Source organism: Fukomys damarensis, unplaced genomic scaffold (genome assembly GCF_012274545.1).
Source record: "Fukomys damarensis isolate Sample0158 unplaced genomic scaffold, DMR_v1.0_HiC HiC_scaffold_30, whole genome shotgun sequence".
Classification (NCBI taxonomy): domain Eukaryota; kingdom Metazoa; phylum Chordata; class Mammalia; order Rodentia; family Bathyergidae; genus Fukomys; species Fukomys damarensis.
Genome location: NW_022900942.1, coordinates 30,104,318 through 30,123,564, shown reverse-complemented (window position 1 = coordinate 30,123,564; position 19,247 = coordinate 30,104,318). Strand labels below are relative to the sequence as shown.

Genomic DNA, 19,247 nt, shown 5'->3' with positions numbered 1-19,247 from the left:
TATGTGATTAAACACTTAAAGGATTTTTCACTGAAGTCCGGTCTGGATTTGATTCTTTTGTTTGGATGCTGATTTGATCCTTATAATAATGTGTATTGGGAAAAATTTTGTAATTGTCATGAGAAGACCTAATTCTTTCTTTCCTGGACATCTCACAGTTTCATTTATGCTCTGTCAGAAATTTAATGCAATTTTCTATTGTGTGGCTCTTGGAGATTTATTTAATGCTCATTCTCCAGACAATAAAATCATTTTCCAGAGGATTTACATATGATCTAAATGATCTTGGCCTTCACAATGCTGAACTCTCATGTGACCAGCAGGTCGAAACGCCCCTGGACTGTCCACCAAAATGGTTACGAGTGAATGGTTCTATGATATGGTTTAGAGATGCAAATGGGTATAACCTGAATTTGGTTCATTTGTTTTTCTCTTAACTCATAAGTTCCATCTACAAAAATTGTTTCATTTCTCTCTTTGTTGTTTCCCTTGGCCTCCAAATCTTTCATTATTTTCCTACAGTGGAAACCGTAACTGTTTGCAGCACCTGAAGCAAGGACGATGAGGGAGGTTAACAGAGACTACTCCATCCCGTCCCTCATCCCTATGACACACCAGGAAGTAGGCTACATGGAGCCAAAATTAATCTATCCCTGGTGAACCAACCCTATCTAGCACAGGTGTTACTGCAAAGTCTTGAAGTCACAGTACTTGCAAGCAAACTTATTTGGACCAAAGGCAAATCAACTGCACACTTGACATGTACCTGCAATGTGGGAGCCCTGAGGTGTATCACAACCCTGTGAGTGAGCCATCATCCTGCTTCTGGCCCACACACGGAATCCTGGCTAGCCAGCACAGACAACCCATCACTAGCAACTTACTATGACACTTAGTCTTAATTTTTAAATGCTTTTCTTAATATCTAATGACATATTTTTCTGAAAAATACTTGGAAAGGGAGCAGAAGAGAAACAGGCCTCCCTCAATCTCTTTCTAAATCCTCACATCTCCGGGAAGGCTGCCCTCTCTCCCCATCACTTGATCCCCTCCCTGCTGCACACTTAGGCTCCAGCATAGGTAATCACTATTTTTGTTTTGTTTTGGTACTGGGGATCAAACTCATGACCTTGCACTTGCAAGGCAGGTGTGGTGCCACTGAGCTACATCCCTGGCCCAGGTAATCATTATTGTGTGGATCACAGCTCTGATTTCTCTTTGTGTGCCGGGTGGGTTTCATCTCATGAGTCGCAACTGCATCTCTTTTATTAGCTCCACAGTTCCCCTGCCTCTAACCGCTTCAGGATTGTCGATCCCCAGAAATCTGTACTTCCTCATTGCCTTGCTGAGCCTGGACAGGGCTCTTCCCTGACTACTCATGCAGACATCGTCAGCACATCTTCAACAGCATTGTTCAACAGAACACGGTGCAAATGTCAGTGATTTTGTTTTGCTGTTTATTCATAAGGCCTATTCTTGCCAAGGGTTGTGAACATCCCAAGGGTAGGGCCTGGTATAGGTCACTGTACACCACTGTCATATTACAATGTGCTAACAGACGTTTGCTAAATAGCAGTGACACACATGGCAGCTATCCATAAGACTATGTCTGAAATCTAAAACCTTTGCTATTATGAAATATACATTTAGCATGTTTCTATCAAACAATAAACATTCTATCTATGCCTTTTGAATGTTTCCGTATTTAGAAATTTTCAGGTAAAAATAATAAAAGACAGACCTACTATTTTTCAAGCTCTTGTATTTTAATGGTAGGGTAATATAATTATGGTATAAAGCAAAATAAGATAAATGTTATAAAAGAGTATGATAAAAAAACAACAACAAAAAAAAGAACATTAGCCAGGCGTGGTGGTGCACACCTGTAATCCCAGCACTAGTAAAGCAAAATAAGATAAATGTTATAAAAGAGTATGATAAAAAACAAAACAACAACAAAAAAAAGAACATTAGCCAGGCGTGGTGGTGCACACCTGTAATCCCAGCACTTGGGAGGCTGAGGCAGGAGGATCATTATGAGTTCGAGACCAGCCTGGGCTACACAGTGAGTTCCAGGTCAGTCTCAACTACATAGTGAGACCCTGTCTCAAAAATAAATAAATAAATAAATTAAAAAAAGAGTAAGAGGTCACATAGAGTTTTAAAGGATGATAAAATCCTATCGCCTCTTTGGGAAGACCAGAGCTACTTAAAGAAGAGAGGATTTTAGATAGATATTGAAGAAAGGGTAGAATTTTGATAGAGATTATTTAAATATAGTATTTAAAAACTGATATTTAATACTAAATAACATTGTAACTGTAAGTGAAAAATTGTGTTTACTCTACTAAGTGCCATGATGTAGGTATTGTGTGAGTGTGCGTGAGTGTGTGCATGCACATAAAGCAGCAAGCAGCTAAGGACTGTATGTTAGCATGTGCTTTTGTATTGTCAGTCTACATATTTCTGAGAAAAAGCAGATTTTTGTGCAACCCTTTATAAACCTCAATGGCTTTGCTACAAAGTGAAGAACACAGAGAATTTTGGGCACAAATGCTACCTCACTATATGTTGTATTACTGGCCCAAATGATTCACTCTTATTTAACTGCAAGAAGTCTTTCATCCCCCAGCTATACAATAATAGTTTCCACATGACCAGTGGCTTGGCTATAAATAAGATCAAAAGCAAAAGAAAGGATTTAATAAAAGAAAATGACATTAAGTGTACCACTGAATCCGGAAAAGAATACCAATATCCAATCCAACTTATTGGGGGGGGGGTGGATGAAGGATCACAAAGTACTAATCAGTTTCTCCAGTATCTCATGAGAGGTCATATATATGTGAGAAGCATGCGTGTAGGCATGTGCAAAATCCATTTGTGTATGTCCTAGAGTGGCAAAGATGAAGGTGGGTAGGGGGGCAGTGTGAAGGGTGGGGCAGACTGTCCCATCAGAGCTGAAGAACAGGTAATGGACCAAGCATCCAGTTTCCCTGCTGTAAAGACGACCGCAGAGTGTATCAATGGCAAAGGTCCATCCATTCCTCTGCCCTTCTCTGTTCTGTTTAATGGAGAGACATTTTGATAATCCAGAGTTTCTCAGAGAATCATAACATTGCTCAACTCTAGTACATGTGTTCTGAGAAAGGAAGTTTTTTTTGGCAATGCATAGTGACTTGATATGAAGAGCCAACTTCCCAAACAAATTTTCTTCTAGTTCTTAAAAAGAATTACAATGTTAATCTCTATTCCCAACTGCATAAACAGCTGCTAATAACTTCCTGCTCCCAGGGGAGGAGGCTTATTTCCTTTCATCTTCAGACTGGTGGATACCTGACGTGCCCTGGACTTTAGTGATTCCTCATGTTTCTTGCGTTGTTTTTTCAAAGCTGCTTTGATCTGGATCTTGCCAAATCAGGTTTCTTTTCTTCCTTCCCCTTAGACTGCACCCCAAAATTCTGAAGACCAAGTAAGTTATGGAACTACTTATCTAAAAGAGAACTTCTTTTGCTGGTGGTGTGTTTAAAGAGGAAATTTAAGCACTTATAATCTCTAAGGAAAGGCTTTATATACAAAGCCCTTTGGAGAAAATGGCCATTTTGATTTATTTCACACTGAGCTAATTATTCACTCAAGCACTAGGTATGTTCAGATACTCAATTTTTAATTATATCACTAATACAATTACTTAACTTAGATCTGTTTGTGTCCTAAATAAAGGAGCAAACTCAACACCCTTTCCTCTAATAGGAAGAGCCCCCCCTATAAGATCATGCCGGGGGTGGGTGGGGGGTTCCTTGCATCTTCCCACTTGTTCCCAAGCACCTGCTTTAATGGTGACCTCAGTTCTATATCTCAAGATTCAGACATTTCACAAAACAGCTTTTTAAACAAAAACCAGCTGTTTCCCATCTAGACTACAGGGAAAATTTGGGCAGCTTACAGAAACATTACCCAGAGACTACCATTCTTCAATAACTTTCACACACTTGCAGCTCCAAATGAGACCCATCCGTGTGCAGAAGCGAGGGAGAAGGAAAATGTGAAATTAGAATGTGGACACACCATTCTGGGGTTTTTGACAATATGCTTAATTAATTGCTTTTAAGTGAAATGTGGCTATTGTATCAGGGCAATGCTTCCCAAAGATGGGACTTTAATAAATTGGACAGATTTTTTTGGTTAAACTCAAATAAATTCACAGTTCTCAGATGATTTATGGATGTAAAAGAAATGATAATCATACATAACTCTGACTGTCAACCAATTAGGTAGAACCCTCAAGATACAGAAAACACCGCCTGCCACTCTGGGTTTTCACTCTCAGAGCTGCACGCCTAAGCCCTCTTCTTCTCGCGAACCCATTTTATACTTCTGTTTTCTAAGCAACTAAGATCCTCTTGATTTGAAAATTTACAGTCACAATAAAACTTAAAATAACACAACGGCCACAGAATTTGAAGAAATATAAAATGGCGTAGGCCTAATCTTTGCTTTGCAAACAGTGCCAAGTTGCCCCGGTATTTTCTGTTTTGGTATGAATGACCTAACTGAATTACTTCATGAGCTGCTACTTTAATTCCTAAGGGCGGAAAATTCCATGAGTTAATTTAATTTGGATGTAAAAAATATACATGAAAACTTGCTCTTCCTGTGGACTCTCATGTGAAAGGCTCCAGCCAATTGTGGGAGCTGCCCTGCTGTGGAGGTGGGGCTTTCTGCAACCCTGTCTGTTGGCTGTAAAGAGCTGCGTTATCAGGCAACTTCCTCACTTCTGTTTGAGCAGATACAAGAAGCTTCGTTTCTATTCTTTCTTTCTAAAATTCATGTTTATTGGGTGCCTCACCAACTTTTCTAACCTATCTCTAACTGCTGAAATTCTACATCGACTCTAACTTGAGCTCAGTGACACCTGCTCCAAGAAGTGTTTCCTAAGCCGACTCAATCACTTGTTAGGTTTCTTCGTAATTCTACCTGGTACTAAACTTAGACATGTACTTGCATCAACACCCTACCAGGATCAAAAGCCTGTGCGATCAGAGACTTCCTCCTGCGCCTCTGAGCATCCCTGATGGCGTCTGATGCAGCAGAAGCAGAAGGAGCGAATGATCATATGTGGGTACTCTAAAGCTTACCATACATACTTTTCCCTCCAAGAAATCTGCATCTTGCAGAAAACAAGAATAATACATTTTTTACAAAGTAAGGGTTATGCCTATTCTAAATTATGGGTAATTTAGTACTGTGTCCTTGTACCTAATTCAAGTTCAATCCAATGATGCTGACTGGGCTACTAAAATTTACCTCTCTGCTTTTTCTTCCCTTGTTTATATATTTATAAGACATTTTCATATATAATACTTCATATAATACATTTTATATTATATATTTATGCATTTTAATATATATAAATACATTTTAAAAGTGGAGAACACAAAAAGATTTTAAAATACTATTTATTTAAAGCTCACAGCCACAGGATGCTAAACACACACTTTGGGGGAAAAAGAAATTACAGAATGAGGATTTGTTAGTCCTCAGAGCTGACTATTTCTATGTCACAATACCTGAATTTCAATAAAATAGGTGTACAGGGAAAAGACAGGGAACTGCAGAGAGATGGAGAGTGGTCTGGTACCCTACCCAGTCCTCGAAGGTGAGGCTGAACTATGGTAAAATGGCACTGCTACTGCTCTATTCAAAACCTTTTGGATTTTGTTGAAATTGATGCAAAATATCATTATGGTGTTGTTGAAATAATTACGGTTAAGAGAATTTTTCCAAGTCCCCTTTCCTGTCTTTTAGAAAAAAATTTCTTAAAATAAAGTACCAGGTTGATATAGATAAAAACTTTCAGCTGAGGTTGCTAATCTGCCTTTAGGGTATCTGATAACTATTAGGACAGTGGAACACCAGAGATAGGCAAATGGCATCCTAATTAAAAGAAGCTTCAAACAAAACAGTAGGTATTAAAAGTTGCCGTTGATGATTAAGTTCTTGGGGACATCCTGTATTAGGCTACTTAAAAGATAATTTTGAAGTGCTCTGAAATGGAAGCAGTGACCTCTCAAACTCAACTTGGTTTCAACAAGTCTTTCTACACAGACCTTGTTTCTTCATTCGTAGGTGTGCTGAACTGAACACCCTATTCTCTTATGGACAACCCAAGAAAACATGAATGTTATGAAGGTGCCCTTGGGGGACAGGACCAGTTGAGGTATAAAACTCCAAGAGCAAAGGACCATACAGGTGGATAGAGAAGGACTGAAGTTATGAGCTCCAAGGCTTTTCAGTCTATATTTTTCCCCTGGACCACATTTTTATTAGTGGCTTTGATGTGGGCTTTAATGATATCGACCCCCTCTTTTTTTTTTTTTTTTTGTACCGGGATCAAACTCGGGACCTTTTACTTGCAAGGCAGGTGGCAGCACCACTGAGCTAAATCCCCAGACCTGGAACCCATCGTCTCTGCCAACAACAGAGCTGGTAGTGTAGGTGTCGGCAGGAGGACCTAAGGTAGACTGGAGACACATGGAACACTGCAATGTGAAAATCAAAGGGGTTATTTGAAATTTTGTGCAGATACAACATAAAGTGAACAGGGATAGTTGGGAGACATGTGGCTTATGGATTTCAGCTGATTAGAAGTTCAATATATGTCAGCAGGATAAGGAAGGCATAATGATGAAAAGATGATTTTGTTAGCCTTAATGAAGACATCGTGTGTAGTATGGGTAATGTGGTATGTCCACCCTAGCACACCCTGATGCAACAGAAAATTGTAGTGTTCATGAGAGGTAGAGCCTTGCCCTTAAATTCTTTCAGGTTAAATATTTGCAGATACCAATGTTTAAAGAAACAAAATCAACAAAAAAATCCCACTGAATAGACTTTCTTCAAATAAATGAAAGTTTCTCTAGTATTTGTTGGGTTGGACTTGGGGGCAACTCTAACAGACAGAAAAATACAGACTGCCAAAAGAAGCAAATTTGGGCTGGACACAGGAGGAATGTTCACATATTTGATGGTTATGGGCTTTGTGGGCATGTGGAGCTGAGGAAGGACTCTGACAGAGGCTGACTGGCAGTTAATTTGTAGGGAGGCTTAGAGATGGCCTCTAAGGTTCTTGAGATTTTTATGGTAATGACTGCTTAGATCTGAAGTCTGCACTCAAATATTCTGTACACAGAACTTTATGGACTCAAAGTCTGTGAAAATCCAAGAGAAGCCTGCTGAAGACAATGGTGATCATCCTTTGTGGAAGAGGTCTACACAGCGAGAGAATTTCCTGACTCCTGCTACTCCCAGACAACCTTCCAGGAGAGGCCTCCAGGACATCACTTGAAGTCCAGGGTACCTTGTGCTCGAGTCCTACTGGCAAAGCTGAACAGCTATTTGCTCCAGGAGCCAAGGAGCAGCTAAGGAGTTTTCTTAGGCTTCACTAGTAAAGTCAGAGTAACCGAAGAGTGTTCTGTAAGTCACTGTTTGCAAATTGTTATGCTGTTGGGTTAGAGAGGAAGTGTGCCATGGCAGTACAGGGCAGAATACCCAGAGAGCTGGCCTAATTGCTGGCTTGTAGAGTTTCTTCTAATCCCAGCTGGGTCATTAGCTAGCACATGCCCATGGTTGGGTCACTTCCCCTTTCTGGGCCTCAGTCTTTAGCAGCAAGACAAAGGCATGGCTGGCTTTGGGGTGCTTTAGCATCTAAAATGCAATGGTCAGAACTCAACTGTGCAAACAAATCTGATGAGTCTAACAAAAAGGGTGCTCTTACCCCTCATACTTGTTCTTTGGATAAATTCTATTTAACTAAAACTAAAGATGAATTGAAAAGAGGGAAACTGCATTCTATCAACTTCTGAAATCCCAAGGAGAATTGGGGGATACTGTGAACATCCCAAAGTCAATTATAATAGCTTCCCTGAGAAAGTCACTACAACTCCTATAACCAGGTGACCATGTCCTCTGTCCCCCTTGGTTAAAAGACTGTCTCTGGCCTAGTCGAATAGGTATGCAGCAATTTGTTTAAATATTCCAGGCCTTTCTAACTAGTCTGCGAACTCTATGAGAGCAGAGACCAGGTCTTAGCACAGCACCCGACACTTACAACCACTGCTACCTGTATGTATGTATGTATGCATGTATGCATGTATGTATGTATGCATGTATGTATGTTTGTATGTATTTTGGTACTGGGGATCGAACTTAGGCCCTTTGCTTACTAGGCAGGCGGCGGAACCACTGAGCCAAATCCCCAGCCCCACTGCTACATTGTTTTTGAAATGAGTAAGTGGAACTGAAACAAAAAAATGAACCAAGAACCACACTAATATTACAGATTAATAATACAGAACATTTTTAACTCAACAATTCCTCTAATGCTAATTCTGCTGCTAGGTAGCCAGAAGTACATACCGAGTCACATAAAGACACATTTGATGGGGATTTTTTTTTCTAATTTACTTTAAACAATAAAAAAAGAGGTTAGGTCATTTGCAAGGGTTCTTTCAGATCCCATCTGGGGGTGTGGATATAAATGAAGAATGAAAAGTATTAGGAAAATTGCTATTTCAATAATTTAAAAGAAATCGAGTGATTTAAAAACAGGATTAACCATGAAGGTATCTTAGATGCAGAGGGGATTACAAATGGAAAGGGGTCTTAGCTAGGTTAGTGATATCCTGGTTGATTTGTTATTCTTCACTATTCTGATATTTCTGCATTTACTCTATTGGAAAAGTAGGTGCTTATGGTAATAAAAATAACTTAATAACAAAATTTGCCATCACAAAGATTCTACTAGGAAGAGTGCATACCTCCTAGTCACTTAACACAAGCGTGCTTGACTTAGGAAAGTTTTTAGACAATGTCAATTTTACTCTGAGCACACTGGAAGGAAGACAGCTGCTCTGGGAACCGGCCATAAGTACATAGAGGCTTCTGCCACCCAATATGTGTCAAGATTTGAAAATCACAATCTCCTAGCACCTAAAATTAGTTCTCCAAAGGTGTACTTACAATCTCTGGTAAGTACTCATAGTAAAAAAGAGCACGTAATTGGGAGTCAGTGTGTCTGGGCTTGAATGTAGTTGCACACTTTGTGACAAACTTCACCTGCTGAGATTTCCTTCTCTAGCACCTCAATGGCCACCATGGCCACTCTCCATGGGCTTTTGTGAAGACTGCCTGAGACACCATAAATGGAGCACTCAGCAGAAGGGGCTGGCACCCTCTCAGGTTCTTGGAGATTATTAGTGTCTCTTCTTCCCTTGTGATTGATGATCGATTTACTTAGATGGAGACAAAATGTAGTAAATGGCGCTTAAGGAATTTGCAACAGTCAGTAAGGCAAAAGCCATGCCTATTAAAGACGCCTAGCTACCAGGGCTGGGTAAGATGAATATCTAGAAATGCTATGACTCATAGGGCTACAAGAGTGGAATAGAAAATGACTACTACAGGCAGGGCTAGCAAGAGAAGGCTTCTTAGAAGAGGAGAATATGAGTCAGAACTTTGAGACTGGGTGGGAAGGAGATGGACAGAGAGAAGTGGATAGGGCAGGCCAGGCTAGATAAAAGTACCTAGTGAGACTCCGGGGCAATTCTGCTAATACGCAGACTGGTCTTGCTGGAAAAGTTTCTGTGTATTAAAATAGCTAAATATAGGCTTTTGGTAAATGGTCATGCATTTTAAATTCTATGCTAAGGAACTGGTCCTTATCTTGTAGACAGTGGAGAGCCAGAGAAGGTTTTTGAGGAGGAAAAAAAAGCACAGTCCAATAATTTCATGTAGAAAGCTCCCACACAGACCATGATCACCACAGTGTTATGAGCCGTGCTGCTGTGAAAAAAAAAAAAAGCCCTTTCATTATACTAATACTTAGCAAATCACTGAAGACCTACTTCAGAACTCCAAGGAAAACATTTTGTGAATCAAAAGCTAAGTACAATATGTTAGCAATTAAATGAGATAACATAATAGCTGAGGCAGAACCATAGTTTTCCCCACCACGAATTCAAGCTGCTACAGAAAGAAATGCTTACATCATCTTCCAAGTTATCAAGCCATTTTGTTTTGATTTTCTGGAGGCGGGGAGGGAGGAAACGAGCAAGAGTACGGAGGTCAAGAGGATTCAGAGCTGTCTATTCTTTAATCAGAAGAAATTATTAAGGAGAGTTGGGAAGGAGATTTGCTTAAAACAAAACCAGTCCTGGGATGAGTCTCCAGTTACCGCCCCAAGCTCCCACTGCAGAACAACAAAGAAAGGTGTGCAGTTGGGAGCAGTCTTTGCCAGAGCTTTCCGCCACGTTTCCGGTGCATACCTCCCACTGCTACTTTATTTACTGCAGCTGGCCAGTTTTATAGCCCGTTTCATGTATTAAAATTCAAATGTGGAAAACATTACCAGTATCCTCCTTGAATTTTTCTGGTTGGGAGGGGAGCGGTTTCTTTCTTTCTTTTTTGCTTCTACTTAACATTTCCTTTTTTATTGTGGAATGCATCAAATGGTCAAAGGCTCACTTCAGACTGACTAAACTAAAAAACTATTTCCTTTGTTCCTATTTTTTGTGTTAAAATTCATACCAATTGGCCTTAAGAAAAATATGCCAATTGAATGTCTTTCCTATCCACTAGTGTTTCGGGCTTAGAAGCTGAGATTCTGTGGAAATGTGGAATGGTTTTCAAGAAGACAGCCAAGAAACCCACTTGATTCAGAGGGCAGCAGATGTGACAGGCACATCTCTGGAGGTACACCATGATCTGGTGGGCCTCAGAGCCATCCTTGGTTGAATATGAGATGTCTTCAGAGTGAACAAACACTTTCAATGGCCTTATTGTGGCTGTGTGAGTTTTTTTTTTTTTTAAATTCCTTTTCCAAAATCAATCCAAAGAGGTGTTTATATAGTAGTGGCCAATTATTTCCCCTTTAAAAATTGTTCTGTTGTATTTCCTCCCTTTCGCCCCTAGTGGGGTCAGTTTCACTTCCTATCACCATAAAAAAGACTAGGTTTTTCCCTCCTATCCCAGACTCAAAAAGAGGAGGCAACTCAAAGGTCAAATAATTCCAGAAAGCATCTATGTATAGTTTAATATGTTAAAGAACTACTTAACCTACATCTGGTATTTAAGAACAAACTTTACATACTTATGGAAAACACAGTCTCTGAAGCAATGCCCCGGGTGCATGCTGCATCCGGTTAACATATGCAAAACCAACGCAACTACAGAAATTAAACTATTTTTCTCTTGATTGAGAGCAGATATACAGAAATGGTTATAAGTCACAGATCTGGCTTTTAATAAAGCCAGATTTCTTAATTAAAAGCAGTATTGTTTAAACATTGTAGTTAGAAAAAAAAAGAGCTGTACAAATGAAAATCTCATATTATATGCATCCCAAGTGTATTTAACACATACAATAAAGCCAGATTTCTTAATTAAAAGCAGTATTGTTTAAACATTGTAGTTAGAAAAAAAAAGAGCTGTACAAATGAAAATCTCATATTATATGCATCCCAAGTGTATTTAACACATTACCTAAGGCCAAGTTAAATTAAAATCTAGACTTTCCTTTTGTAAACTCTTAGCAACTGCCATGAACAGACAAACAATTTTTACTCAGTGATGAATTTTTAGGGTTGAGGTCAAAGAAAAAGAAGAAAAAGATTTCACTCTGGCATTCGGAAGTATCTTTCCACATTTTAGAAGTGAGTTCATTGCTTCTATTTATAAACAAGTATTTTTGGTTTCAAATTGGTTGCAGGTTTCAATATCACACTGCTCAGGATGGTAATCTAAATCTTAGTCTTTTATTAAGAGAAACTGAAGGAAAGATAGAGGAATACTACTGAGCAAGAACTTGAAGGAGCTCATAATGATGTTACTTATTTTTCATTTCCTTTCAGAACAATCTCTAAACAAGACATTCTGCAGTGACGCTGGCAGAGACCTTCATCCAAGCAATTTATAAAAACAACCCCAAAGGGACAAAACAGGATACTGAGGTGTTCACTGACTGTTCCTGAGTCTGGGGAGAATCACACAGAATCATAGTAAAGTTAAACTTTCGATTCATTTGGTCACTTCATTAATTATCATCACTTGATATTTTAAGAAGATTCTTTCAATCTTTGTAATCATTCAAAAAATTTTTGAAAAAATGTTTTCAAAAGTAGTAAGCAGGGCTGGGGATTTAGCTCAACGGTGCCGCGCCTGCCTCGCAAGCACAAGGTCCTGAGTTCAATCCTTAGTACCCTTCAAAAAAAAGTAAATATAAGATCAAAAGTAGTAAGCAACAAAGAAATTCCAATTATCATGAAGACATATCTGCTTGATGATTACTCAAATAGACTGTTTTATAAATAGCAGCAAAACTACTCTATACATTAAATTATACAGTCTCGCACCATGAATATCCACTGGGCAAATTTACCACGTAGTTCTACCTCCTACATGCAGGGTTGTAAGATAATATTGAAAACACCAGCAATGACCAAGCAATTCACTCCTACATAGATAATTAAATGAATGGAAATGAGTCCACACAAAAACTTATACATGAATGGTTACAGGAGCACTATACATAGTAGCCAAAGAGTGGAGACCACCCCAGTACCCATCACCTAATAATGTAGCCTATACACAAAACGGAATACTATTTGGTAATGAAAATGAAGCTCTATTATGTGGTAAAACATATATAAACTTTGAAAAGATGAAATGAAAGAAGCTGATCAAAAATGACCAATACAATCTGGGTGTGGTGGTACACATGGGTAATCAAAGCACTTGGGGAGGCAGAGGCAGGAGGGGTACAAGTTTGAGCTCAGTTTGGGCAACCTAGTGACTTAGTGAGACCCTGTTTCAAAATTCAAAGAATTAAAAAGGGCGACGTACTCAGAAAGGTCATGGGTTCAATCCACAGTATCTTAAAAAACACACACAAACACAAATTGTATAGTTCTAATTATATGAAATGTTCAGAATAGGCAAGTTTATGGAAACATGAAGTAGACTGGTGGATGCTAGGAAGTGGGGGAACAGAGTGCAGGGTGTGGCTGCTTTGTGGGACGGGGCTTTCTTTTCCTTTTACAGTGGGCAAACCTGTTCAAACATCAAACAGTGGTAACAGTTGCATAGCCTTGCGAAAACACTAAAACACACTGATCTGTATACTTAAACCAACAAATTGTATATGAAGCAAATTATCTCTCAATAAAGCAATTTAACAAAATAAGCAGCAGCAGTGTTTACTGAGAGATTACACCTGAAACCCTGATTCTGTACAACAGAGTCTACAAAGTTCACCACTTACCATGAGTGAATGTCTGTTGGCTGAAAGAAGGCCTGTTCCATACCCTGAGCCCAGACCGCCCATGGCTCCATTATGCGAGGGTCCGATGATCCCATGCATGTCCCCGTGCCCACCAGGCACAGCTGTGGATGGACCCACTGCGTGATTCCGGAGAACGTGAATGGCATCATCCAGTCTTTCTAAACGATCTTCAATTCGGCTTTGCTGTTGGTTAATAAATGATGCAAAATTTGATTTAGTTTAGGCATAGGTAAATCGTATAAGGAAAACTTCGGTAGACACAAACCATACTTTCTGAGTATGTTTCCAATAAAGTTTATTTCCTTAGAACAATAATACAAATAATGTCCTTCCTAGAATGCTGGTGAAAAATGTGAAATTAGGGTGGTGTTTCTGAGAACAGAGAAAATTCAATAATTCTTCCAAGACATATTATATACATTATCTATACTGGACTGCATTAGTCTGAAGGAGAATTTAGATTTATTTTAGAAGAGAAGAAAATTCATGGAATCTAAAGAACATTTTGGCAGGCAATAGTTAAAAGTTGACAAAATGAGCAATATAAAAATGATCTTTTTTTTTTTTTTTTTTTTTTTTTTTTTTTTTGTACCAGAGATCGAACTCAGGTCCTTGCTATTGCAAGACAGGAGGTAGAACCATTGAGCTAGATCCCCGGCCCAGAAAAATTACTGTTCTATGGTTTCCCAAATGATTTATCTTCTTCACATTACAGGTAAAAGCATACAGATTTTGATTTCTAGTTTTTAATCCACTTCTTGTGTTTTAGCCTCAATACCAGCTTGCATGCATGTATGTACAGGGAGGGCATGTGAAGGTGTGTGAAGGAGGGAGGGTTTGTGCGTGTGTGCATGTGTGTGTGTCTATGTGACATAAGGGCCTTAAAATTGTTAAAAAAAAAAAATCACAAAAATTCTGTCCACCAGAGTGATACAAAACTTTCAGACTGAGTAATCAGACTTAAATCAGATGCTCACCAAAGGACTCTAATTGATTTCAGAGACCCTGTTATAGTACTGAATTCACTACTTGATTAAAAGCCAACTGACCTTTTTTCATCCTAGACACGAGGATCTTTTTCCTCAACTTGGTAAGGCCTACCTGATGGTGTTCAGTGAGGAAAAAGAACACGTAGCTATGTATTCATTTGTTTACTGCGATCGATACTGATATTAAGTCTGACTCTCCAGTGTACACGTTATGCTGTTTCATTGATCCTCCTCCCACACATGTGCTGCAGGCAGGGAAGACATTAATATGTCTTCCCTACAGACGTCAAAATGAGGCTCAAAGAAATAAAGTGAATTAATTACTATGTTACACTGCCAGGAAATGGTAAAATCAGAGTTGGAATCTAGGTTTGTTTTATTTTAAATCTAGTGCCGCTTTGTACTCCACCATGCTACAATCTACTTTGATTTCTAATGTGTGGTACAAACAGATGTACCAGCTCCACTGCATGAGAAAAACAATTTCTAATTGTTCTATACCGAGAGGAAGAATGTGTGTCTAATAGAGTTAGTCTATGGTACAGAGCATTTTGATTTGGTGGGCTTGAGAGTTAAACAACCTCCCCTGGGCTGTTAGTTCTGCTACTTATTCGACCTGGGAAAAGTCAGTAAACTTCTTTAAGTCTACGTTTCTTAATTTAAAAAAAATGGGAATGATAATACTTATACATGTAACTCTAAGCATGAAGAGAAATCACACATGTACTTATCAAATTTCCTGGCTCACAGATTCCTGGGGGAGTAAGGAGTCTGTGTTTAAGAATACCCTCTTAACTGTTCAGACTCTATAAAGAATCAAAGCTGAGGGCTGGGGATTTAGCTCAGTGGTGCTGTTGCTTGCCTTGTAAGTGCAAGGTCCCCAAATTTGATCCCCAGGACCCCCCCCCCACCAAAAGAATCGAAGCTGCATTCCCCAACTCCAAAACAGCTTTTACAGCTCTAGCGTGGGACAAATCCTGGTTTTGTTTTTGTTTTTTTGGTACTGGGACCAAACTCGGATCCTCGCACTTGCGAGGAGGCAGTGGAACCAAAGCCTGGTTTTTATTTTTTGGGTTTTTTTTTGGTACCAGGGATTGAACTCAGGTCCTTGTGCTTGCAAGGCAGGCCACCGAACCGCTGAGCTACATCCATGGCCCTAAAGCCTGGTTTTTGGATGAATGGGACCCAGAAAAAGTTGCATAAAGATGCATATCTAAAGTAACTGTGCATTATTTAGATGCAGCCTGCAGATTAATAGACAGGATCGTGTATACACTGTCTCTCTAGGCAGGTTCCTTTATTAGCTAAATTGCACAGCTAGATGATTCACACTCCAGCAAGAAAGAGCACAATCTACCTCTGTACTTTCATTTTTAAGTTTTCTTTAAAGAGCAAGCTGAAAGACAGGAAATCCTAAACACTGTCAAGACAGCATTAAGTGAGGCAGACAAACCTATGCCTTCTGCCTTGCTCTCAAGTTTGGAAGAGAGGAAAACACAACCCTGAAGGATTAATTGGCTTCCCCCGCTCAATGCCACCCCCACCCCCCATCTGACTTATGTGCAGACTGAACACTGCTTGGAACAGGGTTGTTTCATATGTAATTCCAGTCCCATCCACCACGAGCTGAGGAAGACTAAAGTGTCAGACACTGAATCATCGTGAGTATTTATAATTCAAATTATGCCTATGGAAATGTTCAGCTATTCCTCCTGGAAGAGTAGGCACTCCCTTACTATTAATCACATTACTGGATGTCTGTGAGAATGACAATGAATGAAGAAATAAACAGTAGGATTGGCCTCTTGTTTGGAGGTTAAGAAGACACCTCCTATAAACGTGTTATTCTGGAAAACAAAGCGGTGGTAGAGAGAGTTCAAGCATTCTGCCTATGTGCTGAGCAGAACGCCAGCACTCCGATAAAAAGAAAATGATTTACAAGGATCTATCCCAAAGCAGGGAGAGAAGGAGTCTCATTTTGAGGTCTTCAGTCTTTTATCTGGTCTTAGAATTCAGAGCCCTGGATCTTCCACTGTAGTAGTACTGGGGTCACCATGGACACATGAGAACAAGCAGAGCCTAGTAGCTTGGGTTCCAGCCAATCTGGTGTGCTTACAATGACTTAAAGTTATAACGATTAGCAAAAACAGGAATATGGCAGTCAAGCAGATAAGAAAGGAAAAATCTGAAAATGGCTGGAGATTAGCAGACGAGACATACCAAAGAGTGTAAGGGTCCTTCATAATTGGGAGATGATGAGGCCTGTCCTCCATTTCTTGACCAAACAGCTGTGCCTGCTGACATTAAAATGAGAATTACGATCAGAACTTTAAGAACTTAAACTCAATGATATTTAAAAAGAGTCACTTTAGAAACAGTCATGCTGATTGTACTTAAACAGTAAGGTAAACACATGTTAATGTCTCAGACCAGAATTTTGGGGCAAGGAAAATGTTTTAAATGTATAATATGAACTCTGTCACTATCTTGTCAAGGTGCTTTTAAGAGCACAAGGACAGAGAGCTTGTTATACTTTTATGCAAGCAGAGTTTATATTCAGCCAAAATTTCCTCATCAGTGCAGAAGAGCTTTGCATTTGCTTTTAAAATGATCTACGAAGGGAGATAATCCTTCAGAAACTTTCTTTTGTGTGTGTGGGAGTGTTGGGGTAAAACCGAGAGCCCCGGGCACACTACCACACCAGTGCACCATTCACTGGCCTCTTAAAAACTTTTCTCAGGAATCCACTAAACAGAAATTTTAAAACTCCATACAATAGTAACAACTAAGCAACTTCTTCTGAAGAAAACAATTATTTTATGATTAATTAAACTTCAAGGTAAAAAAAAGATTATTAAAATACATATTCTATGTCTAACCTACAAAATAGAAACCAATTTTAAATTTAACATGCATTCAGCGGAGAAAATACATAATTCAAAAAAAAAAAAGGAAAGAATAATAGCTATGATCTCACTGAAATCTCAGGCCCCGATGCTTTTTAAAATCTATTCTTTCCATCTTTTCTTTTCTGGGTATGCCCGTATATTTTTATACTAAATAAAAATAGAATATTTTGTTCAATTACTTTTCTTGACAGAATTTGGACAGAGCTGTCGGTGTGAAAATAGCAATCTGTCCCCTTATTTATAATCTTCATAAAAGTTCTTTTTTCCTAACACGACTTTCCAGGATGCATTGGCAGGACCCAAAAAGTGGCATCTCTAGCCTCGTCTCTGTGCCTTCCACCTTGAGCAAATTGCTCAGGCTATGATACTTCCCTGAACAGTTACACCCTAACTTTTCTCTCTGGCATCATAATTTAAAAATGGAGGGTCAGGATAGTGAGTATTAGACTCTGCTCCCACCTCTGATATTACTGCTGGTGTAACCTTGGCAAGTTACCATCTCTTTCTGGCCTTTGAGGTCTTTTCTGGGCCTCAGTATTCTTATCTCTAAAATCAGGGCATCGGACTACCTTAGTTGTTCTTGCTCTTAGGGCCACAGCTTTTAGTTTTCCAAGTTAGAAAACAGATGAAATTAGAGATGTTCTGTTTAAAATGTACAATTTGGGGTTCACCTGCTCAGACTATCTGTTCCTGTGCCTCAAGTCCTTTTGTACTCATTCGTTCCTGCTTCTGGACACTTGAGTTCATTTTTCACAGCTTAAGAATCTGTGTTGAACCAGAGGAATATAGCAATACCAAACTCCATTTCCCATCTGTGCTACAGGGAATCTTTCATCATTCTCTTAAAGCATCTCTGTTCTTCCAAGTTTTGACTCAGTCTCTCTAGACACATACACGACTGCAGAATCCACCTATCCCTCTCTCCCCCTTTCAATTCTGTGACGTTTCCCATTGTGCAGGCTTCGAAAGGACGATATGAAATCCCTTCTAAGCCACGGCCGTCATCTGAAACTCCCATTCTCTGTGGGGAAACCAGTTTATAAGAGTCCACGAGACAGCTGCATACAGAGTAAGGTTCAAGGATGCCAACAGTAAGGCAAGGGACTCCACTATGAATTATAGTAAAGTGAGTTTTTAATCAGGTACCCATGTGCTTAAGTTTTGACTGGAAGTCACCTGTACTCTTTCCAAAGAATGGAGCAAATACCAGGCGAAGTATTTATACAGGACAGGCAAGAAAAGAATCACTGGGAAGTGCAACAATTTACTTACTAACATAATTCTGCAATTTAAAATAATTATTCAACTTCAAGTGATAAGTCATGCTAATATGTCATATTTTAAAGGCAACCATCCCCTTAACTCCAAACAATTACTTTACAATTAATATACAAAATTATAGTTTTCCCCCAACATTCCAATGACATATGCTTTGGAGGGAATCTGGAAAGCTATAATGCCTACAGAAAACAAGCCATTTAAATGGCCTAAATTCTATGACTACATTGTCTCTCTTCATACTTATAACTATATTAACTGAGTTTTTCATATGAGATGTTTTATTGGAACATATTCTGCTGTTGGGTTTCTTTTTTGCAGAGCTGACTTTTAATGAAATAAATTTTTCATATATATGCCTGTGTTGTCTAAAAGGATCATCTAAAGTGTAAGAAAAATTTTGGATGCAAGCATCCTGTTGTATCGTAATCTGTCTCTCTCACCCCTTTCTGTTTGTCTGTATGAAAATATTATGAATTGGGAGGTTGAAAGGCAGTGAGTTTCTATCTCCTGGAGCAGAAGAAGAAGAGGGAAATCATTCTTACAAAATGTTTTTATGATAAAATGGGATTTAAAATACTGTACCTGAAAGAGAAGGGGGAGAGCCAACAGGAGTTGAAGGGTTTGATGAAAAGCTGTTGTTAGTGTGATCTGGAGAATAGATCTTAAAACAGTGGAGAGAGAGAGAGAAAAAAAACACTCATTTATTAGGAATAAAAAGTAAACAAAATT

At 39.1% G+C, this 19,247-nt stretch overlaps 1 protein-coding gene across 18 annotated transcripts in view; it reads right to left on the bottom strand.

Annotated features, from left to right (window-relative positions):
* Nucleotides 1–19,247, bottom strand: part of Tcf4 (transcription factor 4) — a 343,664-nt gene that overhangs the window by 12,198 nt on the left and 312,219 nt on the right. For 13 of the 18 annotated variants that reach the window (XM_010611524.2, XM_010611528.2, XM_010611525.2 and 10 more), the window contains 3 exons: nucleotides 19,101–19,179; nucleotides 16,549–16,625; nucleotides 13,319–13,522 (listed from right to left, as the gene is read on the bottom strand). In XM_010611524.2, the coding sequence (XP_010609826.1) occupies nucleotides 13,319–13,522; nucleotides 16,549–16,625; nucleotides 19,101–19,179 (360 nt within the window). The remainder of the gene's footprint in view (nucleotides 1–13,318; nucleotides 13,523–16,548; nucleotides 16,626–19,100; nucleotides 19,180–19,247) is intronic. The other 5 variants (XM_010611527.2, XM_010611530.2, XM_010611537.3 and 2 more) reach the window with 1 other exon arrangement.